Genomic DNA, 21413 nt, shown 5'->3' with positions numbered 1-21413 from the left:
AAAAATCTCAGGATTAAAAAAAACAAAGCCAAACGCAGGGTTCCTCTTCGGAGGAAGGGTGGGTGGGGTCATAGTCCGGCCTGGCGTTGCCCGGGGCTCCGGAAGTCACCCAGCAGCTCTCGAATCCGCCTCCCAGCACTGCCGGCCCCGGCCTGCCGGGCACAGCTGCCTCCGCCCCGCGTGGGAGCGGGCCCAGCGCCCCTCTATCCAGATCCATCCCTCTCGCCGCAAGGCGACAGCAGCTCCGCCCCGGGCCGGAGTTCGCAGGGCTGGCAGGGAGGCCGCCGCCCCGGGCCCCGCCTCCGGCAAAGGCGCGCCGGGCTCCGCCTGCAGGGGGCGTTGCGGCGCGCGAAGCCGCGCGTGCGGGGAAAGACGCGGGGGGGGAGTCCCGCGGCTCGGGGCTCGGGGCGAGCGGCAGAGGCGGGCCGGGCGGAGGGAGCCGGAGTCCCGGCGCCCGCAGCGGCCGAGCTGGGCTCCGGGGTGGAGCGCGGGCACCCCAACCGCGTCCTGGGTGACTCCATCGGTGACGCCAGGCGCGTTCCTTCCTCTTCCTCTCGCCTCTCCGGCCCCGCCTTCCCTTCCCTCCGCCCACCTCCCAGAAGCGGAGCCGGAGCCGCCGCCGCCGCCGCCGCCTCCTCCAGCAGCGCCGTCATGTCGGCCCCTGCCGGGTCTCCTCATCCGGCCGCCAGCGCCCGGATCCCGCCCAAGCTTGGCGGAGCCGCCGCCTCGGGAGCCGCCGCGCCCGCAGGCCCGGGCCCCGGGCCGCACCAGCAGAACGGTGAGGCGGACGGCCGGGGCGGAGCGCGGGGCCGAGCGCGGGGCCTAGTGTCGGCGGGGCAGCCTGCGCGGCCGGATCGGGCGGGGCGGGAGGCAGGGCGGTGGGAGTGGGGGCTGCCGGGGTTGGGGCGGAGGGGCACGTGGCGGGGGCCGGGCGGAGGGGCGGTGCTGGGGCGGGGGGCGCCCCGGCGCGGGGGCCGACCTGGGGAATAGGGAGCAGGGCTGTGTAGGTAGCGTGACCCCGGGCCCGAAGCCGCCGGAGCGAGTAGGGGCCGTAGAAAAGGGGGAGCCCACATACCACGTGAAATCCCTGTTATCCAGCCTGGGCGCGGGCGACTTGCTCCGAAGAGCGACCCCTCAGCCGAGACACCCGGCAGAAAGCCGAGGCCGCAGAGTGCGTGGTCCGGGGAAGGCTGGTGTAGCCATGGAGCTGGGTGGATCGTACCCTTCCCGTCTCGGGAAAGATTGCTCTGATTTCTGAGGCCCAGCGAGCACGCTGCCTGGAAGGGAACTTAAGTTAGCGCTCAAGTTTGTAGACAAAAGGGTGTAAATATGCAACATAAGTGTAACTGTAACCGTGACCCAGTTTGGCCTCAAGATCTGTCATTGCCGCTGCGGCTGCTGCTCCAGCGTTTGGAGTTTGCTTGTCGTGTTCGAAAGGGAGCAGGTGTCAAGCGGGTTTAAACAAATACTTTTAGATCTGGGTGGTTTCATCCTCCCACCAACACCCCCAGCTTCACTTTCAGAAACACAGAAACGTGCCAGAGTTGGCCCTATTTGAGGCAAGGCCTCATACAGGCAGCAGCCAATGCAACGTGAAAGCCGCTTTCGTCCTAAGGTCGTACGCTTTCGGTGTGCAGGGTTTCAGCTGAAAAACGATCGGCTCTAGGATACCCGTTCCCTAATCTTGAGATTTGGAATGTTCGTGCGTAGGGCCAGGGGAGAGGGGACGTCTGTAGACGATAATGTTTCAGATGAGAACTCTCAAAAGTAATTGAATACTTTAGAAGAAAATGCCTGTCCTGTGTTGGTAAGAGAACAAAGTCAGCTGATACTCTTGCAATGATTGTTGAACAGACCTGTTTTATCCAGATTGTTTTTTTTTTTATCCAGATTGTTAATGAAAATTTACTGGACTTGATAAATCAGTTCAGCCAACATCTACTTTTTATAACTGCTGCTTTTCAAACATGCAGTTTATCGTTTATCCTGAGAACCAGAAGTTGAATTTTTTTTGCGAGTCAAAATTGGTGGCTTAACCTTAATATCCTTTGGATCAGCCATGCTTGTCAGTATCAAGTGCTTTATTTCCAGAAGTCCTTGTTTACTGTATGGGTTTTGAATGTGAACATTCAAACATTGTGAATGTGAACATTTGGAATGTGAACAGTGTAACAGGTTTTGTACTTCTGTCCTGAACATGCATGATGATATTATTTGTGAACAGTTTTTGTTCTCATAATGTTAGTATACATTCTTGATTTTGTTTTGCTTTGGAAGAGCTTTGTATGTGGAGGGACTACAACATGATAATTTAGGAAGAGATCCCAAATCTTTTAGAATAAACCCATGTTTAACAGTGATCCAAGGATTGTATCTTGTCTTGATTTTCTGGATATGTATTAGTGTCTTAGTGAACAGTTTTCAAAGTGGCAAATACTTTCCTAAGCCTTAGAAATTTTGTGAATGCTCAGGGAATGCCAGGATATCAGGATATTAAATCTGTAAAAACAAATTAGTTAATATACTTAGAAGCCAAATATAGATGATGCTTGATTTCTACTATTTATAATCACCACTTTTCTTTGACATAATTAGTTTTTTTCAGCATTTGTGCATGCTTGCCAGTTGAGGACTTAAGATTAGCCTAGTAGATAAGACAGAATCCCTGCCTTTCTCCTAAATTGACCTGTATTTTGATGGCATTGAAGTTGGTTTTGACCTTGAGGGATTTGACGGGTAGGAGGAGGGCAGGGCTGTCTCGAGGCCATGACAAAAGTCTAAAAATTTAGAAACTAAGAGGCAAAAAGAGTGCTGGGTGGGAGGGAAAATCCTAGGCATAGAAACTGAAGAGAATACTTAAAAAGGGCCAGATTGCAGAAAGACCTTAAGTGCTAAGGAATTTGGAAATTAAGATAAAGGCTTAGGGTTAATTTTTGTTTGTTTTTGTGGGAGTAAGTAGTTTAAGTAGATAAATAACAAGGTCAAATCTGTTTTTGTTTTAATCTTAGAGAAAAGTGATTTTTACTCCTAGTGTTTGTCATCCATAGATAATGATTAAGCGGTCATTTGGGTTTGTGATTGATTCTTTAGCCCTCCGTGAATTAGTTTGCTTTTTAATACATCTCCGTGGAATTCCAGACATGGTAAAAAAAGAAACAGATCAGAAGTATGAGTATGAAACATCAGAGAAGACAGAATTGTAAAACTGGAATGGTATCCAGAGGTCACTTACTTCAGTGGTTATCAGACATTTTAAAAAACAGATTTGTTTTCCCACAGGAAACTGTACAGAGCCCTGACATACCAAGCAGAAAAAAAAGCAGAGCATTTGTGTTTAAAAGAGAAGTGGAGGTCCAGGCGCTTCTGTTCAGAATGCAGTCTGTAAAGCACCTACTTCACTTCTGTAATTTAATAGATAAACTTAAGATCCAGAAAGGTGTAGGTGGGTGTTTTTCACCAATGCCTGTATAAGCTCCTTGCGGGTAGCAGCCTGTCTCCTGTTCATTGCTGTATGTTCAGGGCCTGGAACAAGTTGTAGCCTCATTAAACACTTGTTAAATGAAGTCTGATTCAGTCTTCCTAGTTTCAAGTCCAGGTCTCTTTCAATTAACAGACCCCAGCAAGTCTCTTATTAGAAACTTTGACATTGGAAAGGGTAGGGAGGCAGAAACCGAGACTTCATTATCATTTTCCCTTGTTTTCTATGTTTAAATGTTAACAGGCTTTCCCCCATTTATTTGAAGATACAGTTTTACTCTTTGAGTCTGTGAAATATATCTCTTAAACGTCCTTCCTTGGAGTTATATTTCTACACTTCAGTTATTCACTGAGCAACATATAGGCGGTTCAGAATTATTTGTATTTCTACATGAAGTATTTGTTGTATATTTTCCGACTTTTATTCTGCCTTTTGAGAGTCCTTCTAAAGCTAAGTCCTCAAACAAAGAAAGACTGAGTGAAATGATATCCTGATAATGATGGCATAACCCCATAATTTCTCCCAATTGATAAAATTGAAAAGGGTCTTTTAAAAGTTTGTTTGGTAGGGAGACCCAGATTTACCAATTACAGATTGCTTTTTAATTCTACTTTTAGGAAGTAAATGGTGCTCATTTTCAAATGGAAATATGTTTTCTTCCTTCCATATGCCTTTTCCAAGAATGATGCTACCAACAGTTTTATCCTTTTAATTGTCAATGTAGGAAAGACAAGATAGTAATAGGAATTATTAGAATTCATTATGGAAGCTACAAATAAACACACCATTCACTCAGCGATACTATCTGGTGGGTTACAGGAAACCCTTCAACTTTGAGAGCACATGCAAAATTTAAAATGATATAAATCTCCCTAGAGTGTCTGCAGTAAGTTTTGATCGGAGCAGTGTCTGTGTCTCAAGTTTCTAGTCTTCCTTTATAGCTAACCAGAAGCATCAGGTCCTCTCATGAAGATACTGCCATGGTATAATATAACTTTCTGCATACATAATATCCTTCTAAGCTGATTAGTAGATATCTCAAGATTTTTTTTTAAACATTCCCTCCTTATATAAACAAGTATCTTTTATCTGGACTCAATTTTTATTTTTTGTTGCCCTATGTATTGCTTCAGTTACTTGCGTCTTTTCACCTCTACCCACCTCCCTCCCTCTGAGTTTTCTGAGATTTTTTCTGTAATAATTTTTGTAAACCACATTCATTGCCACTGATCTTAGTATTTCAGCTAACTTCCATCTTTCTGATTAATCTGTAAGCCCTGAAATATTAGGTGCTAACGACGTTGAAATAGAACAGATTTTGAGCCAATCTTCAATGGACTTTCCTAGAAATGAGAGCATCTTTGAAGTCAGCACTGCGTGTTAGAGCAGATCATTATATTCAGCCCTGGGGAAGCCACTATTGTTTCCAGTAGGCTAAGCATACTCAGAATTGTCAGAAGGTGTGAGCTAGTGAAAAGGTTGCAGGCTCTGTTACAGCCCAGGGTTTTGTGGAGAAAATTGCTTAACATCTCTGAGCTTCAGGGGATAATAATACCTTCCTCATAGAGTTGTTGAGGGGATTACATTAAATGAGGTGCTGTTTTAAAGTACCTGGTGTTTAGCAAAATGAGATGCTTAGCAAATGAGAGTCCCCTTCATCTCGTTTCCCTCAGAACAGCAGGATGTCCGTTCTTCTGTTGGACAGACCACGTGAGTGGCAGTGTGCAGTAGGCATTCAACGGAGTAAGTGAACTTGGCTTCATGTTTGTTGTTGCTTTTGAAGACTGGCCACAGAAAGGATCTGTGTATGGCCAGATCTGCCTACTCCTTTCTTGTATTTAAGGCTCAATCCCTATTTTAGTCTTTTTATTATTTTCTTACACTGTCCAGCCCTCCCTCCCACGAATCTGCCTTGGAAGGTTTCTTCTGATAGGCCACTACCTCTGCTAGCTGGTTTGTGGGAAGAGGGGTTTTATGTTTTCTAAAATCGTGTGCCAAAAGTTGCCTGTAAGAGGAACTGAGAGAAAGGAGGATGAAGTAAGGAGGCGAGAGGGAGTAGTAAAACGCCTTGCCTAGCCAGTGGCCAAGTCCTAACTCGCTTGTTTTTCCTAGTATTTCTGAGAAACAGGTATTGTGAAATGGGCTTTGGAACCTGCGATGCCTGACTTCTTCACTACTTCCCAGCTATGTGACCCTGTATGAATTAGTGACTTTCATGTCCCTGTTTGTTTGTGAAATGACCATACTGATACTTTACAGGGTTGTTGGGAAAATTATATAAGGTTATATATAGAAAGGCAGAGTACATGGCATGTAGTAGGTTTTCAACCAACACTGGTTTTCCTTTTGTTCTTTCACTCTTAGCACACATTATCGTGGCATCCAGAGAGAATGACTGATGTAGTGGCCGGAATAATCTGTGCTTAATGCAGTGAGATTTCATCTAAATGGTTGCACAGGCTGTGTCTGCCAACAGTGACTGAACAATTACCTTTGTAGCTATTAGCCCTCCATTAGGAAGAATAATCCAGGCTATCCAGATGATTGGAACTCCCCATTTTTTAATTCACTCGGGTTTCTAGTTGCAGATTTTTTTAGGGGTGTGTGTGTACATTTTATGCTCACTAAAACATGTATTTTAGCAATGCTATTGATGCTTTATTGGTAGGGGTTGTATATTCAGAATATTTGGTAATCAGTACTATGTGTACTGACCACTGAATGGATACCAACCTTGACATTAGAGCAAGATTTTGTCAGACTGTAATGTGCCAGGCATTAGTCCTTTAGTTGCTGGATCATGAACAGGTCTGGGGCAAGGGGCCAGCATGGTGGGGTGTCACAGGGAAGCAGGGTCAGGGCTGTGACTGTTTACTAACTGGTTCAGGAGTATTTTAATGTTTTAATAAGAATGATTGTTAAAAAGTGCATACTGCCTGAGTATTGACCTACTTTTTGGTAGTTCAGTAATGAATGAATTACATTCTTAGATCTGATTCTGTTTCTATATTAGTATGAATTGTATCTCCCTAGGATAGAGGAGCTTGTACTTTGCTGACCTTGATGTTCTTTTGAAGATAATGAAAACTTTTTTTAATTTGTAGTATAGTCAGTTTACAATGTTGTGTCAGTTTCTGGTGTACAGCATAATGTTTCATTCATACATATACATACATATATTCGTTTTCATATTCTTTCATTATAGGTTACTATAAGATCTTGAATATAGTTCCCTGTGCTGTACAGTATTACCTTTTGTTTATCTATTTTATATATAGTAATGTGTGTCTGCAAATTTGTACAGTGACTAGATGTAACTACTTGCTTTGTAAGTTTTGATTTTTATGTCAGGTTTGCTTAAAGCAGGAATAGAATCAATTTTCCTTTGGTGGGATCTAATCTCTGGAAGGAGATTGTGTCACTGAGGCAGATGTATTCTTTGGGTACATGTTGTGATAATTTACTCTGGCCAAGGAGGATGTAGATGCTTATAGAAATTCAGAGGCTGTATCTATCTTGTATATGCTAATATCAGTCAGGCTGCACTGAAAAGGTCTATAGACTATTTTTTAAAAAATCTTTTGTTTACTTCTCAGATCAGATTGTGACATTGAGTGTCAGAATAAATCTATTTCCCTCTTTTATACAGACATACCTTACTTGAAGTTAAAAATGTACAGCTCTTTCAGACATTGTATAAAACCTGAATTTTTCTGTTTTTCAGTGATTCATTTGTTGATGCTTTTTCATGAGACACTGTTCGCTATTTGGTGGATGCAATGATTAAATTCCTTGTTGATTCTAAGACACTTTTTTTTTTTCACATTTTTACCTCTGAAATTGGGATGCATCTTAGAATTGGTGGAATTTTAAAATTGGTTTTACTGAAGAGGAAGTCATAATATTGTTGTGTGAAAATCTGGCATTGACACCTGATGTGGTAGACTGAATAATGTCCCCTCTCCCAAATATGTCACCCGTCGTAATCTCTGAAACCTTTGCAGCTGTGATTAAGAGCTGGAGAGATTATCCTGGATCTGGGTCGGCCTGATACAATTACAACCTTCCTCATTAGCAACTGGAGGAGTCAGCCTGCAGAGAAAGTAATGTGACTGTAGGAGCAAAGGTTAGATGATGTGCTTTGAAGGTGAAGGAGGGGGCTGTTAGCCAAGGAATGCAGGTGACCACTCGCAGCTGAAAAAGGCAAGGAGATGGATTCTATCCTGAGAGCCTCTGAAGGAACCAGCTTTGCCCATGACATTTTGACATTAGCCCAGTGAAACTAATTTTGGACTTCTGATTTCCAGAACTGAAAAAGAATAAATTTGTGTAAATTTAAGCCACTAAGTTTGTGATAATTTGTTACACTTGCAGTAGGAAACTAATACATCTGGTAAGATAGAAAAAAAAAGTGGCAGCTTCAAAACCCTTTAGATATAATGAAATACAGTAGATTTTTACATTCCTTTTGTTTCGAATGCTGTTTTTATACTTGAACTACTAGAGTAAAAAGAGTGGAATGACAAGGTGAAAAAAACTTCAGACTTGTATATTCTGGCAGTAGGGTATAAATTTCATAGTGGAAGCTATTGAAGTTTTATATTCTTTCTGTTTAAATATCACATAGTCCTTGTTGGTAATTGTGATGAGGTAAATGCTTGATACAGAAATGTTTGATGATTATTTACTCTAGCTTCTAAAGGCTTAGAGGCTGCCCACCTCTCTTGGCTCATGGCCCACTCTTTCCATCTTGAAAGACAGCAACATTGTATTTCAGAGGAGTCTTCTGGGTCACATCTCCCTCTCACTCTCTTCTGCCTCCCCCTTCCAATTCTAAGGACTCATGATTACATTGAGCTTACCTGGATAACCAAGGAAATGCTCCCTCTTCTAAGGTCAGCTGCTTAACAATTTTAGTACTGTCCATGACCTTAACTCCCCTTTGCCATGTAACCTAACATATTAACAGGTTTCAGGGATTAGAACATGGACATACGGGGTGAGGGAGGGATTACTCCATCTTCCACTGTCTGACAGACCATGTTAAAGAATTTGAATTTTTCCCTGACGGCAACAAGCTTTAAACAAGCTTTTCCTTGATGTTAGAAAGATTTAAACAAGGAAGTAACAATCAGATTTGCTTTTTAGGAAAATCACTCTGGTAGCTATGTTTGGTGTAGTCATTTGTCTAAAAAATTTTGTCACACAATCAATTTAGTAGGTCATTTCCAGTACTTATTTCAATGATGTTTTAAAAACTTCTTATTTTGCAATAATTTTAGATTTGCAGAAGGGATACAAAGTACAGAAAATGCAGTACCCTTCACTTAGCTTCCTCTAAAGTTTTATGTCTTCCTTTCATGTTTTAACGTCTTATAAAACTATGGTAGCTTTATCAAAACTAGGAAATTAACGTTGATTGGGTTGTCTGTTTTCTTGCTGTTGAGTTTTAAGAGTTCTTAATATACTCTAGAAACAAGTCCTTTATTGGGCGTGTGATTTGCAAATATTTTCTTCTAGTCTGTGGCTTGTCCTTTAATCCCACAGTCACAGATGAGAAGAAAATATTTTCAAATCACATTTTTGCAATGGTCTGTAACCAAACCTGGGAAGTCACACAGCTTTGCCTCTGCCATTCTTTCCTAGTAGAAGCTGTTCTAAGCTTGCTAAAATTCAAGGGGAGTAGATAGAGCCTCCCCAACCCTTTAACCAGCAGAGGATCAAAGAATTTGGGGGCCATGTTTTAAAACTGCCAAAGTTGCTGAGGCAGTTATAGGAAATATTAGCAAATGAAAATGCCTAACACTAATGAAATTCCCCCAAATTTACAGAGCATGTTTTGTTTTTTAAAAGTACAGGTGTTATAAATTATTTGTTTGTAATATTTGCCAAGCTCAGTTTTTAATAAATGCAGAAGAAATAAAACTTTAATATTAGTAGACCTTAAGAGAAAATTAAGAGTTATCTAATATGTTTTAAAGTTGAAGAAAAGAAAATGCATGCCTTTTGGTCACAGTAAGACAATATTTTAAAATATTTTCTTGTCTTAGTTATCATTTTCTTTCAATTTAAAATGATCCTTGTGTTTGTTTTTCTTTTTAAGTGCAGGATTTTAAAAATTGTTTTAAAATATTTTTTAAAATTTTGCTTTCAAATGAGTCTTGATTCACTTATTATCTTGATTATTTTCAGATTTTTTTTGAATATTTAGATCTTGATATCAGGTGAAGAATGGTAAGCATTGATGTATAATTAGCTATTCCTGCCTTTTCATCCCCCCCCCCCAAAGTAAGTACCTTCCTTTCCTTGATGGATTGAAAAGTAAATAGGCTTTTTTTGATGGGTAATTGGCTTCCAATAAATTTCAGCAGATACAACATCCCTGTTATTTTTAGAAAAATGGAATTTGTGTAGCTTGGACATGATGATGATTATTTTCCTTTTTTCAGATCATGTAGCATGGATGAGCCAAATCAATCATGAAGCGGTAGATATTTAAACACATTTGTCTAACTCTGACTTGGCTCTTCTCTTGACTGATAAATTTGTACCAGTGTTGGATTTTCTGAGACTGTAATGAAGAGTAGTAAATCTGTTTTTAAAAAATACATTTAATTCAGAGAGGGAGGGGAACATTCAATTTACTTTTTTTTCTTTTTGGCATGTTAATGAAAGATTCCTGTTGACTTATTTCCTTTTAAGTAAATATATTATTATAGGTGAACTATGATCATGTAAAATATCCTGTAAGAAAAGTAAACTATATACTTAGGAAAACAGTGTTATCCGAGTTTAGGCTCTCTGTATACCTCTTGGAATTACAGACGTATGGGTATTATTTTTTCTTCACAGCTTGATTGTGTATATTGTCTGTGTCTACCATGGGCTATGTATTTAAATAGCCAAAGATTAGGATTCCATTGCATTATTTAGTCAGAGGTGAAAACAGACTAAGGAAATTATTCACATATCTTTTATAAACACATATTTTTCTATTTTTCTGTTTTTATACATTATTATGGCACAGAATGCAGTGGTACTTTCTTTGTGTCAGAGAACTTAAAACAGCTCATGAATTTTGTTGTTGTTATCCTTTCATTTCCTGTGTAGCACAGATATCTATTTCCTTCCACAAGATAGGAAAATTAGATTCTAGGGTAATTAAAGTCTGCCCTTGGAACTAAGACTAGAGCTCCATTGTTTGGGACAATTGACCATCTTCTGGGCTAAAGAAAGCTAGTGGGATTTTAGTGTAGTGAGGGCCAGCAGATCATTGTTTAAAAGCATGGACTTGAGCCAGGTTATTTGAATCAGATCCGAGCCTTGTTACTTCCTAAGTATGTGACTGTATTAAATGACTTAACTTTTGTGCTTCATTTATCTTATTTATATAGGGGTTATAATGATCCTGTTTACTTCATGAGGCTGTGAGGAGGATTCAAGGAGTGCATATATGTAAAGCATTTAGAACAGTGAGTGGCACACACTGTAATAGGTTTAATAATATTTAGACTATTAATGAAATTAGTATTGTTAACTTTAATTATATTGATAAAAGTACATTTTGTAGTGATCAAAGATGTAAATACATAAAAATGGAAGTATTAAAGGCACTAGGAAAAGACATGGGTATATTGTTTTCTAATATTGGTATGAGGAAGGCTCTACCAAGTATGAAAATTCATCAAGCATGACGGATTTTACTACATAGTAATTGAGGAACTACAGCAAAAGACAACATAAACAAAGTCAAAAGACAAACAGTAACCTGAAGGAAAATACAGACAGCACATAATAATAACATATGGTTAAATTTCTTAACATACAAGAACATTTATAAATTATTAAGGAAAGTACAATCCTGTGGAAAAGGGCAAGTAACAGAGACAGACACCCAAAAGAGTTAAGAGTTAAGTACTACTAACTAAAATGTTTCTCACTTATTAGATTGGCAAAGATTAAAATGGTACTCATTGTTGAGATGAGGCATTCTTAAGCATTACTGATGGGCAGTATAAATTGATAGGCCTTTCTGGAGAGATATTTGGCAATAATGGTCAATTTTAAAAGCACAAACCCTTTGAACATCCAGTTTCACATCTAGGAACTTATCCTGCAGATTCATCACAGAAGTTGATCTTATAAATTAGTTCACTCCCTGGAATAAATACTCATCAATGGAAATTTGGTAAATAATGTCTCTACAGTGAAATACTATATAGATTTTTTAGGAAAATAATGAAGATTTATGTAGCTAACACAGAAGGATATCCAGGATATATTAGATAAAAAAAAAGCAAGTTGCTAAACTGTAATATGATCCTTATTTGTGTGTTTAAATATATATGCTTCTATGTACATTACATGTATACACATAGGTGTACAAAGGATACACAAGAAACCATTAACTGTGGCTACACTTGCGAAGTAGGATATCAGCTACCAAGGAGTGAAGGGGACTTGTACTTTTCACTTTATATTCTTCATTGTTTGAATTTTTTTTTTTAAACAGTGGGTATGATGTTACTTTTACAGTTTAAAAAAAAAAAAGCCAACAAGAAAGATTTGAACTTCTTCCATGCTAGTTATATTAGTTACCTGTTGCTGCATGACAAAATATCCCAAAACTTACCAACCTAAAACAACAGATGTTTAATCTCATGGTTTCTGAGGGACATGAAACAGCCTAGCTGGGGGTTCTGGCTTAGGGTCTCACGAGACTGTTGTCAGGCTGGCAGCTGGGGCTCTCGTTACCTCAGGACTCTACTGGGTGTGAAGGGCCTGCTTCCAAGCTCACCCACGGGCTTGTCGGCAGGCCTCAGTTTCTCTTTGGTTGTTGGTCAGAGAGTTCAGTTCCTTACTCTTGGGTTTCTCCAGAGGGCTTTTCACAACTTGGCAGCTTTGTTCTTCCACAATGAGTGAAATGATCTAGGAGAGAGCCAGCACCTGAAACTGGACAGATCTTGGAAGTGATATATCATATATCATTACCTCTGCTCTATGCTATTGATCACACAGTCTAGTCCTGGTATATTGTGGGAAGATGTGAATTCAGACACAAGGATGTGATACCAGGAGGTGGGATCATTGTGGGGCATCTTGGAGGCTAGCTCCCACAGTGAGTCTATCGTAGTATATGTCTCTTGTAACAGTTTGGGATTATGAAGAGGTAAGTAAATTAGGGCAATATTTAGATGGGAACTATGCCTAAAAATGAAGTCACCTTCCTGCTAATCCCTGTGAGTATTTGCTTTTCTTTTTCAGGTCCAGCACAGAATCAAATGCAGGTTCCATCTGGGTATGGATTATATCCTCAAAACTATGTTGCTCCCTCAGGACATTACTCTCAAGGACCTGGGAAAATGACCTCATTGCCATTGGATAGCCAGTCTGGTGATTACTACCCTGGTCCCTATACGGTACCAACTCAAAATGTGGTGACTCCTAACACAGCAAGCCAACAACCAGGAGCACAGCAGATGTATGGCAGGGTTCCTCCTGCTCCTCACGTTGTGGGATCCGCTCTGGGATCTTTCCAAGGTGCCACGTCATCAGCATCACATTTGCAAACGAGTGCCTCCCAGCCGTACTCCTCTTTTGTGAATCATTACAATAGTCCAGCCATGTACTCTGTCAATTCCTCTGTTGCTTCTCAGGGACTTCCCTCTACGTGTGGTCACTATGCTCTGTCAGCTGTTTCTAATGCTTCGTATCCTAGTGTTCCATATCCCTCTCTACCTGCTGGTGATCCATACAGGCAACAGATGCTTACCTCACAGAGTGCTCTGACTGTCAGGCCAATTCGAGAGAGTTCACTTTCTGGTCAAAACACGGCTGTCAGCCATCCATCACCACTTCCACCTCCACCGTCACAACAGTACCAGCAGCAGCAGAGTCTTTCAGGATACAGTACTTTCTCATGGTCAGCTCCAGGCCTTCCATCAACCCAGGACAATCTAATCCGAAACCACACCTCCCAGGTTGCGGCCAACAACAACCCAACAAACACTGGTAAGTTGAATGAAAAGTTCACCAAAGCATGGTTGAAAATCACTGCATTTCCAATCTGATTTTTATTTGCATAAAGGTTAAAGAAAATAGTGCCTGATTGAAAAATTGAAAATGAGCTCACTCTTGCAGTTTATTTGCTGTTTTCATTATGGGATTTTGCAGCATCTCCCTGAACCCTTCTCTTTTACCCAGTCACAGTTAGCCACCCAGCCATCTGCCTTGTATAGCATGGCTCCTTGCCATGACTGGGATTCGGTTGATACTTATTTATTGATATGTTTTCGTGCCTCTGCAGTAGTTGTCTTTAATGTGAGTTGGATATAGGGCAAAATGGAAGGGTCCATTTGGAGATATGCTTTGTTAGTCACTGCCTTCTTTTTTATACTTGTTCAACCTTGGGGCAGGTTGAACTTACTGTTCCGGCCATAGCCCCATTCACTGTAGAAAAGACAATGGCCTGTGGTGCCACACTGGTTTCTCCAAGTGAACCCTTATTAGTGACTCTCACAGAAGATACATTTCCTAAACATTAAAGCTGATGTTTTCTCAGTCCCACATTGGTAAGTTAGGATGTAGGATGGGGAAGGTAGAGAAAGATACATGAAAAATACCCTTGTAATTAGTTTTTCTGACCTTCTTAAACCAAGATCTGGTTAAATTTATTTGTTTAAAAGTTATGTATGCAAGGTATGTAGTTTTTTAGTGTGAGGATTTGCATAGGATATATTCAATTTAATTCAGCTTGTGAACTTGAACTTAACAAAATCTGCTCTTGAACTGAATGAGATGTATGCACAGAATGGGAGTTGGTAAAGCTGTGATCGCTTTCTGAATGACGTCTTTGGGTGTATATCAGAGTCTAGATAGCCATGTGTCAAGGGTTTGTAGAACAGTATCTTTCCCTGGACAATTAGATTATTTAAAATTAGAACTTTAAACTATTAGATCTCAACTGTACATTTGAAATCATCTATTCTTTCTTTGCTATGCTGTTTAGAAACACTTTGGGCTACAAGCAAGTTATAGTGGTTTAAACAAAAAAAGTGGCATTTTTCTCACATAACAAGAGGTCTAGGCAGATGCAGTGGCTCCATATGTCCTCAGAATCTTTTCTCTCTTTCCACTCTGCTGTGCTTCCCTTGTTGCTTCATAGAAATAAGATAACTTCTGCACCTGTAGACATCAAGTTCAGAGTTAAAAGCAGAAAGAAAGGAGAGGAAAGAAGATGGGCTCGTGGCATTGACAGACTTCATTTTACATATCATTTGCCATAGCTCTTTTAAAGGACCGTCCGTAATTTTAGGGAAGGCTGGAAAATGAATAATTAGCTTTGTAGCCTCCATGTTAGAGGCAGGCAAGAAAGAAGGGGTTTGGCATTGACTGGGTCTTGAGTAAGTCAGCTTGAAGCATCTGTCACGGTTCCCAAATCTGGCTGTGCACCAGATTCCCTTGCACAGACTGTGACCTTTAAACCCAACCTACTGAGCTAGAACAGAACCTCCGGGGCAGCCTTAGGAATCTGTATTTCTGACTTGATCTCAAGTGAGGCCTAGCAACAGATCCAAAGTATACTGTAGTCCTTTTGTTTTACAAATGAAGAAAGCAATCTTAATTGGGTTTCCTGTGGTCATTAATGTTAGAAACAGCTCATCTGGGAGCTCAGTTTCTTCTGACTCTGTCTCCCCTTCTCAGAACCAGGGCTTTGTCCCCTAGAAATTCTGTTTTCTTTCTCTCTTCTTTCAGCAGTCCTTTCAAAGATCAGCTTTTCCTAAGGTCCCTCTGACTTAAGGATTTTGTGATTTTCGTGACAAAAAAAGAAGAAACGCAGGTAATTCCTATCTTATTTCTGAGATGGGAATGGGACCCTAGATGGAACGAATTTATGCAAAGATATAGGATTATATAATTTTAGAAGTTAATTTGTGTTAAAAAGTGGCACTTTTTTTCTTTTTTGCCTTTAGATTGATAAATGACTTTTTAGTTGTAGTTCGGAAGTGGACAAATTAAATACATCTCAGGTTAATATGACTGATGCCTCAAAAGAAAGAGATTACTTTAAAAACCTACTTTAAAATTAAATATTACAGAAGTTCCTAAACTTTCTCAGTTCATGTTTCTTGATTTTTTTTTTTCATGGTGCCCCACGCATCTTAGTAGTACATAAGGTTTTTGACAGATGTCGCTGTGTTTCTCTTGAAAATTTAAAACATCCTTTGGAACTCTGAGTTTGTTCCAAGGGCAACTTGGGTGCCTAAGTACAAGGTTTGGGAACCATGGGTATATTGATCTTCATTTTCTAGAAAGACAAGCAGTTTAATTGTTTTTGGCACTCTTTAATTATTTTGTCACATTTAAATGAGAGTCTTAGGTATTAAACATAGTTTTGTATGAAAATCAATCTTTGAATAATTGGTAAAATTGTTGCATTTTTATAACTTGATTATATTAGTTTCATTTTCAGGTAGTATAGTAAAAATTCTTAAGCAGTGAGTTCATATTTAGAGATGTGGAATAAAAGAGACATTTAAATGTTAACTCGTTTGCCTTTTTATTTTAGAAAAGCACATTAGTATAATTTAGTAGTAGAATTTCAGATTATTTTATTAAAAACATAGTATGTATGTTTGGGTGCTATGTTTAGTTGTTAACTTAGTCTGAAATTTTGGCTAATGTTTAAAAGGTGTCACTTTGTGAGGCCATTAAAAATTTTTTGAACTGTCATTGTAGGTACATTTCTCAAGGTTCAGAAGCTCTTAGTTTGAGATGAAGTTAGTTGAGGAGTACAGCTTTAATAAGGATCACATCTTGATAGCATGTTGTGCAGTAGTACTATCTGATTAATGCTGTTTTACTACGTATAATTTTATAAAACCAGTATTTTTAAAGCTATTCATAAAAATAATAATAACGTTTATACAATCTTTGTATAAAAATCCTCAACATAACATGACACTAAGATATAATTGCTGATAAGTTAACATATGTATCATCTCAGGGTGGTGATGTGTCTGAGGGAAAACAATAAATAAATACCCTGTAGGAGATGACTATCTGGATAAAGAAACACGGGTTAGAAGTAAGTTAAGAACCCACATTGGAGGTACAAATACTACAATAAAGAGATTATTTTCAGCTTTGAAAACTTGTGATGAGATTGCGGAGTTGTGAGATAGGAATAACGCAGTGTTACTCCTTCATACTTAAACACTCCTTCAGTTTTTCCAAAGCTACTCTTGAACCTTATCATCTTTTCTCAGCTTTGTACCGTCCACCTGTAAATTTTTCTATATTTACTCCTTCAAGCTCAGAAGATGAGCTGTCCATCTTTGTGATCACTTCCTTCAAAACTTGCCATTATCAGTTATCCTTTTCCTGGTGTCTCAGTTTCTGCTGGGCTGTGACGTTGGAAAGGTGAGAGGAGAGGAACTGATGAAGGGAAAATGTCAGTGTGGTCCTGTATGTAAGCAGCAGCCATCAGAAGTTTTTCAGCATGATTGTGACTATCAGATTTGTGTTTCAGAATTTTCTTCTGTGGACAGTGTGGTAGATAGGCCGGAGGGCTTGGAGTCAGGAAGACCAACTAGGAAGGAATTACTACAGTTATCTAAATGAAGGATGATGACATAGGTTAGGATTCATTTAGACAGAAGACAGATGATGAAAGATGATTTTAAGGATTCATTGATACGGTTTATGAAGGAAAAGGAATAATAAAATTTGACTTTAATTTTCTAGCTTGAACAACTTGGATGGATAGTGGTGCTATTAGCCAAGACTTTACATAATCTCCCTGGTTTCAAAAGAACTACATGTACAGTTACTAAGGAGATACTAAGAACTAACAAGGGAACTACCTTAATGCCGATAGATGGATAGATAGATAGATAGATGGATGAATAGACAAGTGATTTATTTTTGAATTGTGGGTTCTGTCTCTAAATATCCCATATTTCTTCTGTTGGATTCTCTTTGTGAAGGGGGCAGTTTTGGTGTTGTTGAATTTTTTTTGTTTGTTTGTTTTTTGACTGGCATGCTTTTGTGGTCCTTAATACTTGTGGAACTTGTCTCCATTAATTTGATAAATATTTGAAAGCCAGGTGTTTTAGTGCTGGGAGATAAAATAGCAAGTAGAAAGACTTGACTCTTATCCTCATGAAGTTTGCAGTTTACTTGGGGAAGCAAACATTATCGAAATAAACACAAATGAATGTAAAATTGCTTCATTATTTATCATGAAGCAGAGATTTATACTGCTTGGTGAGAGTAATCTAGGTATATCTGGCCTGTTAGTCATGGAGCTTAGGGATGTTTTCCCTGATAACAGATATGTGAGCTGCAGTCTGAAGGATGAATTATCCATGCATAAAATAAATTACAGGTGAAATAAATACTTAAGTGCAAAAAGGCAAACCTTTAAAACTTTTCGGAGAAAATATGAAAGAACCTTGGAGAAGGGAAGGATTTTTTTTCCCCTTCTAAAGGGTGTGCAGACCCTGGGGAGGGGCACAAAGTATGGAACACTTCATGAATTTGCGTGTCATCCTTGCACAGGGGCCATGCTAATCTTCTCTGTATTGTTCCAATTTTAGTGTACATGCTGCCGAAGCGAGCACGGGAAGGATTTCTTAAGGACACCACACACAGTGCTAGTTAGCCATAAGGAGTAAGCGTGATAAACTTGACTAATTTCTAATTAAGAAGTTTTCTTCATTGAAAGGCAACATAAAGAAAACAAAAAGACAAGCCATGAACTGGGAGGAAAAAAAGTAGTTGCAGTATTTTATCCAGAATACACTAATAACACAAAACCAGTAAGGAAAAGACCAACAACCCAAGATAAAAATACTCGAAAAGGCATTTCACAGATGAACTGAAAACATACTCAATCTTATTAATAATCAGGGAAAAGCAAATTAAAACTAGAATGAAGTATCTACTTATGCCTAGTGGCAGAATGATAGAACTTTGGAAGACTTTGAAAGACTGACTATACCAAGGGATGGCAAAGATGTGGAGTTCCAGGAAAGTTGTGGACAGTGTTGGTAGGAGGATTTATTGGTTCAGCATTTTAAGGAAGTTTGGCATCAGTGGAATTGAAGATAACTACACCCTAAAATGCAGCTCTCCCACTTCTGTACGCTTTAGAAAAGTCCTTCTCAAACTTTGTGTGTGTGAGTCACCTGAGAACTTGCTAAAGTGCAGGTTCTGATTCACTAGCGTAAGGATTTTATCACGTTTCTGCATAGGGTGTTGCTAGCCCATAGAGGACACTTGGAATACCGAGGCCCTGGAGCATCATTTCCTGCTTTAGATGTGTAGCACCTGCAGGAAATGGTGACATTTGGGGGGGTTCTGAGCCACAGGGGCTGCTCTGCTCCCTAGGCCAAAGAGCTCGCTTCCCACAGGCTGCCCCAGGGTGAGGCGTCTGCGTCCCTCGCTGCACCCCCACACACTCGTGAGCTGTGGCACACACACTGAGAGCCCCACCCCAGAGAAACTTGCACGTCTGTACCAGGAGCACGTTCGTAATTACCTAGTACTGTAGTACTGTATGTGAAAAGAGACAATTAGAACCCAACAGTCCATTTATAGTAGAATGGATAAATAAATTATATCATTCCAGTGGATACTGAACAAGTAGTGAAAGTGATGAAGTAGAGCTATACCCGTTAACATAAATGAATCCCAGAAATGTAACATAGGCAGTCATGGAAGAATACATGCAGTATGCTATTGTTATAAAGTTAAAAACAAGCAAAAATAATGTTTAGGGATACTTATGTGTGTGGAAAACTATTTAATAACAAAAGCAAGGGAGTAATGAACACATTTCAGGAGGGAGACAAGGGAATGCCTTTGTAAGGAGTACACTGAGAGCTTCAGTATTGGAAATGTTTTATTTTCACAGTTGGATGGTTAGTTCTTGGGTTTCATTTCGTTGATTATGCTTTTATAAGTACATACGCATATGTATCATATAAACTTTTTTGGTATCAATTATTTTATTAAAGAAAAAGTCTTGTTACATCTAAGGGGGATTAAGTGACTTTAACCGGAGAGAGTATGGGAAGTTCAGGGACTGAAGGAGGGCCAGGGAAGCTGGAGGAGAGCCCTGGGCCAGGGGGAGGCTGGAGACCTAGTTAGGAACGTTCAGGGCCTTGACCATGTTAACAAGTGTTTAGGGTAAGATGTTTTATCTTCACCCTAAAGCCATGGCAGGATGGAAGCAGGATGATGCCATGTATCAGGCTGGAGACTGGAGAACAGAGGGCCCTGTTCAAGCCCGAACTACTTATTTTTGACTCTGTGCTTGGAATTGTTCATGAAAAATTCCTTGTGGGAATAATTTGAAGCCTAGGGTGATAGAATTGTTCTCCAGAGAGGTTTTGTATTTCCTTCTGCCAGTTTCCTCCAGGTGCTCCCAGCTGCTGATCACACTTATCCAAGTCCAACACTCTAGATGAACTGGACTGTGCAGATGTTCTGAATCAAAGCTGCTGGTTTTTGTTAAGGCTTAGTTTCCGGGTTTATTCTTATCCTGAGGTTATAACCTTTTAGACACTCTCCTACAAGTGGAGGTATGGGGTGCCTTATCGGGTACCACATCTTGGGTCTGCCCTGGGATGATATGTCTTCTGTTTCCCATGCCCTGCAAGGCTACAGGAAACAGTGGATCAGGTTTGCAACAGCTGTCCACAGGGTGAAAGTATCTCTGAGTGTTGGGCTTATTTCTCTGAATTTTCAATTTCGTATAGATTTTGGCCCAGAAATTTGTTAATGTCATGTTAGATCTTTGATGATTTTAAGAACTTTTTAAATATAATTTTTAAAGTTGTCTTTTTTCTCTCTTTTTTGTTTGTCCTCTCCCCCCACAAAGTGGTGTCCAAATTCTAAAACCTAGTACCTCTGAATGCAACCTGTTTTAGAAAGTTTTCGCAGATATAATCAAGTTGAGGATGTCCAGCTGAGATCATCCTAGTAGAGGGTGGGTCCTAAATCTGCCGACTGATGTCACCGCTCTTTTTCCTCATTCTTTTTTGTTTAGTTGCCAAGGGGAAATAAACCTCTCCTAGTCCCTTCTTAAAGTTGTCTTTAGTAAGAGGGTTTGGTTCTATTTACCGAGCTAATTGTTACCAGAGGCAGAAATACCCTCTATATTTTTAGACAGTGTCTTTTAGTTTCGTATTAAGAGCAAAGGTAAAATTAATATATTTACTCTATCTTACACACCCCTTTCCTCTGTCACTCAATTTTAGATGATTTCATCTTAATTTTCACTTTGTACTGTTAAATATACTCATCACTCTATTACTGTAGCAGTTTTAATGATTTTATCAATTATCTAGTTCTGGTTTAAAACAAAAACGATTTATTATTTTTCATGGTTCTGTGGGTTGGTTGGGCAGTTCCTCTGCTGGTTTTCCTGGACTCCTGTGACTTCATTTAGTTGGAGAGTTAGCTGGGCTGGAAGCTCCTAGGGCTTCACTCACACACCTAGCAGTTGTGCACACAGTTCACTGGGTTACCTAGGTTTTTCTCCGTGTGGCTGGACCAGCTTCCCTGTGAGATAGTCTCAGGGCAGCATTCCAAGAGCAGAGAAGTGTGAGCTGCAGGGCCTCTTGCAACCTGAGGTCTTGGGCTTGAACACTGGTCCTTCTGCCGCGTTTTATTGATTAAAGCCAGTCAGAAGTTTAGCCCCAGTTCAAGGAGTGGGAAAGGAGATTCCACTTCTTAATGAGAGGAACTGCAAAATTGTGACTGTGTTTTCAGTCTCCCACAATGACGTTTGTCCTTCCTAAAAATGATGTGGCAATCAGCATATTTATTTAAACTACCTTCCACCTTCTTTCCTCATTCCCTGTATTTATATCGTTTGTACGCCATTGGGAAATATATCACGTTTTTTCTGTCGCTATATTCTTAT

At 40.0% G+C, this 21413-nt stretch overlaps 1 protein-coding gene and 1 non-coding gene across 7 annotated transcripts in view; one reads left to right on the top strand and one right to left on the bottom strand.

The window, feature by feature from the left end:
- Window positions 1–426: 426 nt before the first annotated feature.
- The window catches only part of SEC24B (SEC24 homolog B, COPII coat complex component), a 71911-nt gene continuing 50924 nt past the window's right edge, over window positions 427–21413 (top strand). For 3 of the 6 annotated variants that reach the window (XM_031467824.2, XM_031467813.2, XM_031467806.2), the window contains exons 1-2: window positions 427–778; window positions 12743–13489. In XM_031467824.2, coding sequence (XP_031323684.2) covers window positions 652–778; window positions 12743–13489 — 874 coding nt within the window. In that variant the 5' untranslated portion in view covers window positions 427–651. The remainder of the gene's footprint in view (window positions 779–12742; window positions 13490–21413) is intronic. The other 3 variants (XM_064483664.1, XM_031467838.2, XM_031467832.2) reach the window with 1 other exon arrangement.
- LOC116149110 (U6 spliceosomal RNA) lies at window positions 17996–18102 on the bottom strand. Its single transcript, XR_004132719.1, has one exon. It is a non-coding gene; the product is annotated as a U6 spliceosomal RNA (small nuclear RNA).

The sequence above is a fragment of the Camelus dromedarius genome, chromosome 1 (assembly GCF_036321535.1).
Source record: "Camelus dromedarius isolate mCamDro1 chromosome 1, mCamDro1.pat, whole genome shotgun sequence".
Classification (NCBI taxonomy): Eukaryota; Metazoa; Chordata; class Mammalia; order Artiodactyla; family Camelidae; genus Camelus; species Camelus dromedarius.
This window is presented reverse-complemented; position numbering and strand designations above follow the sequence as displayed.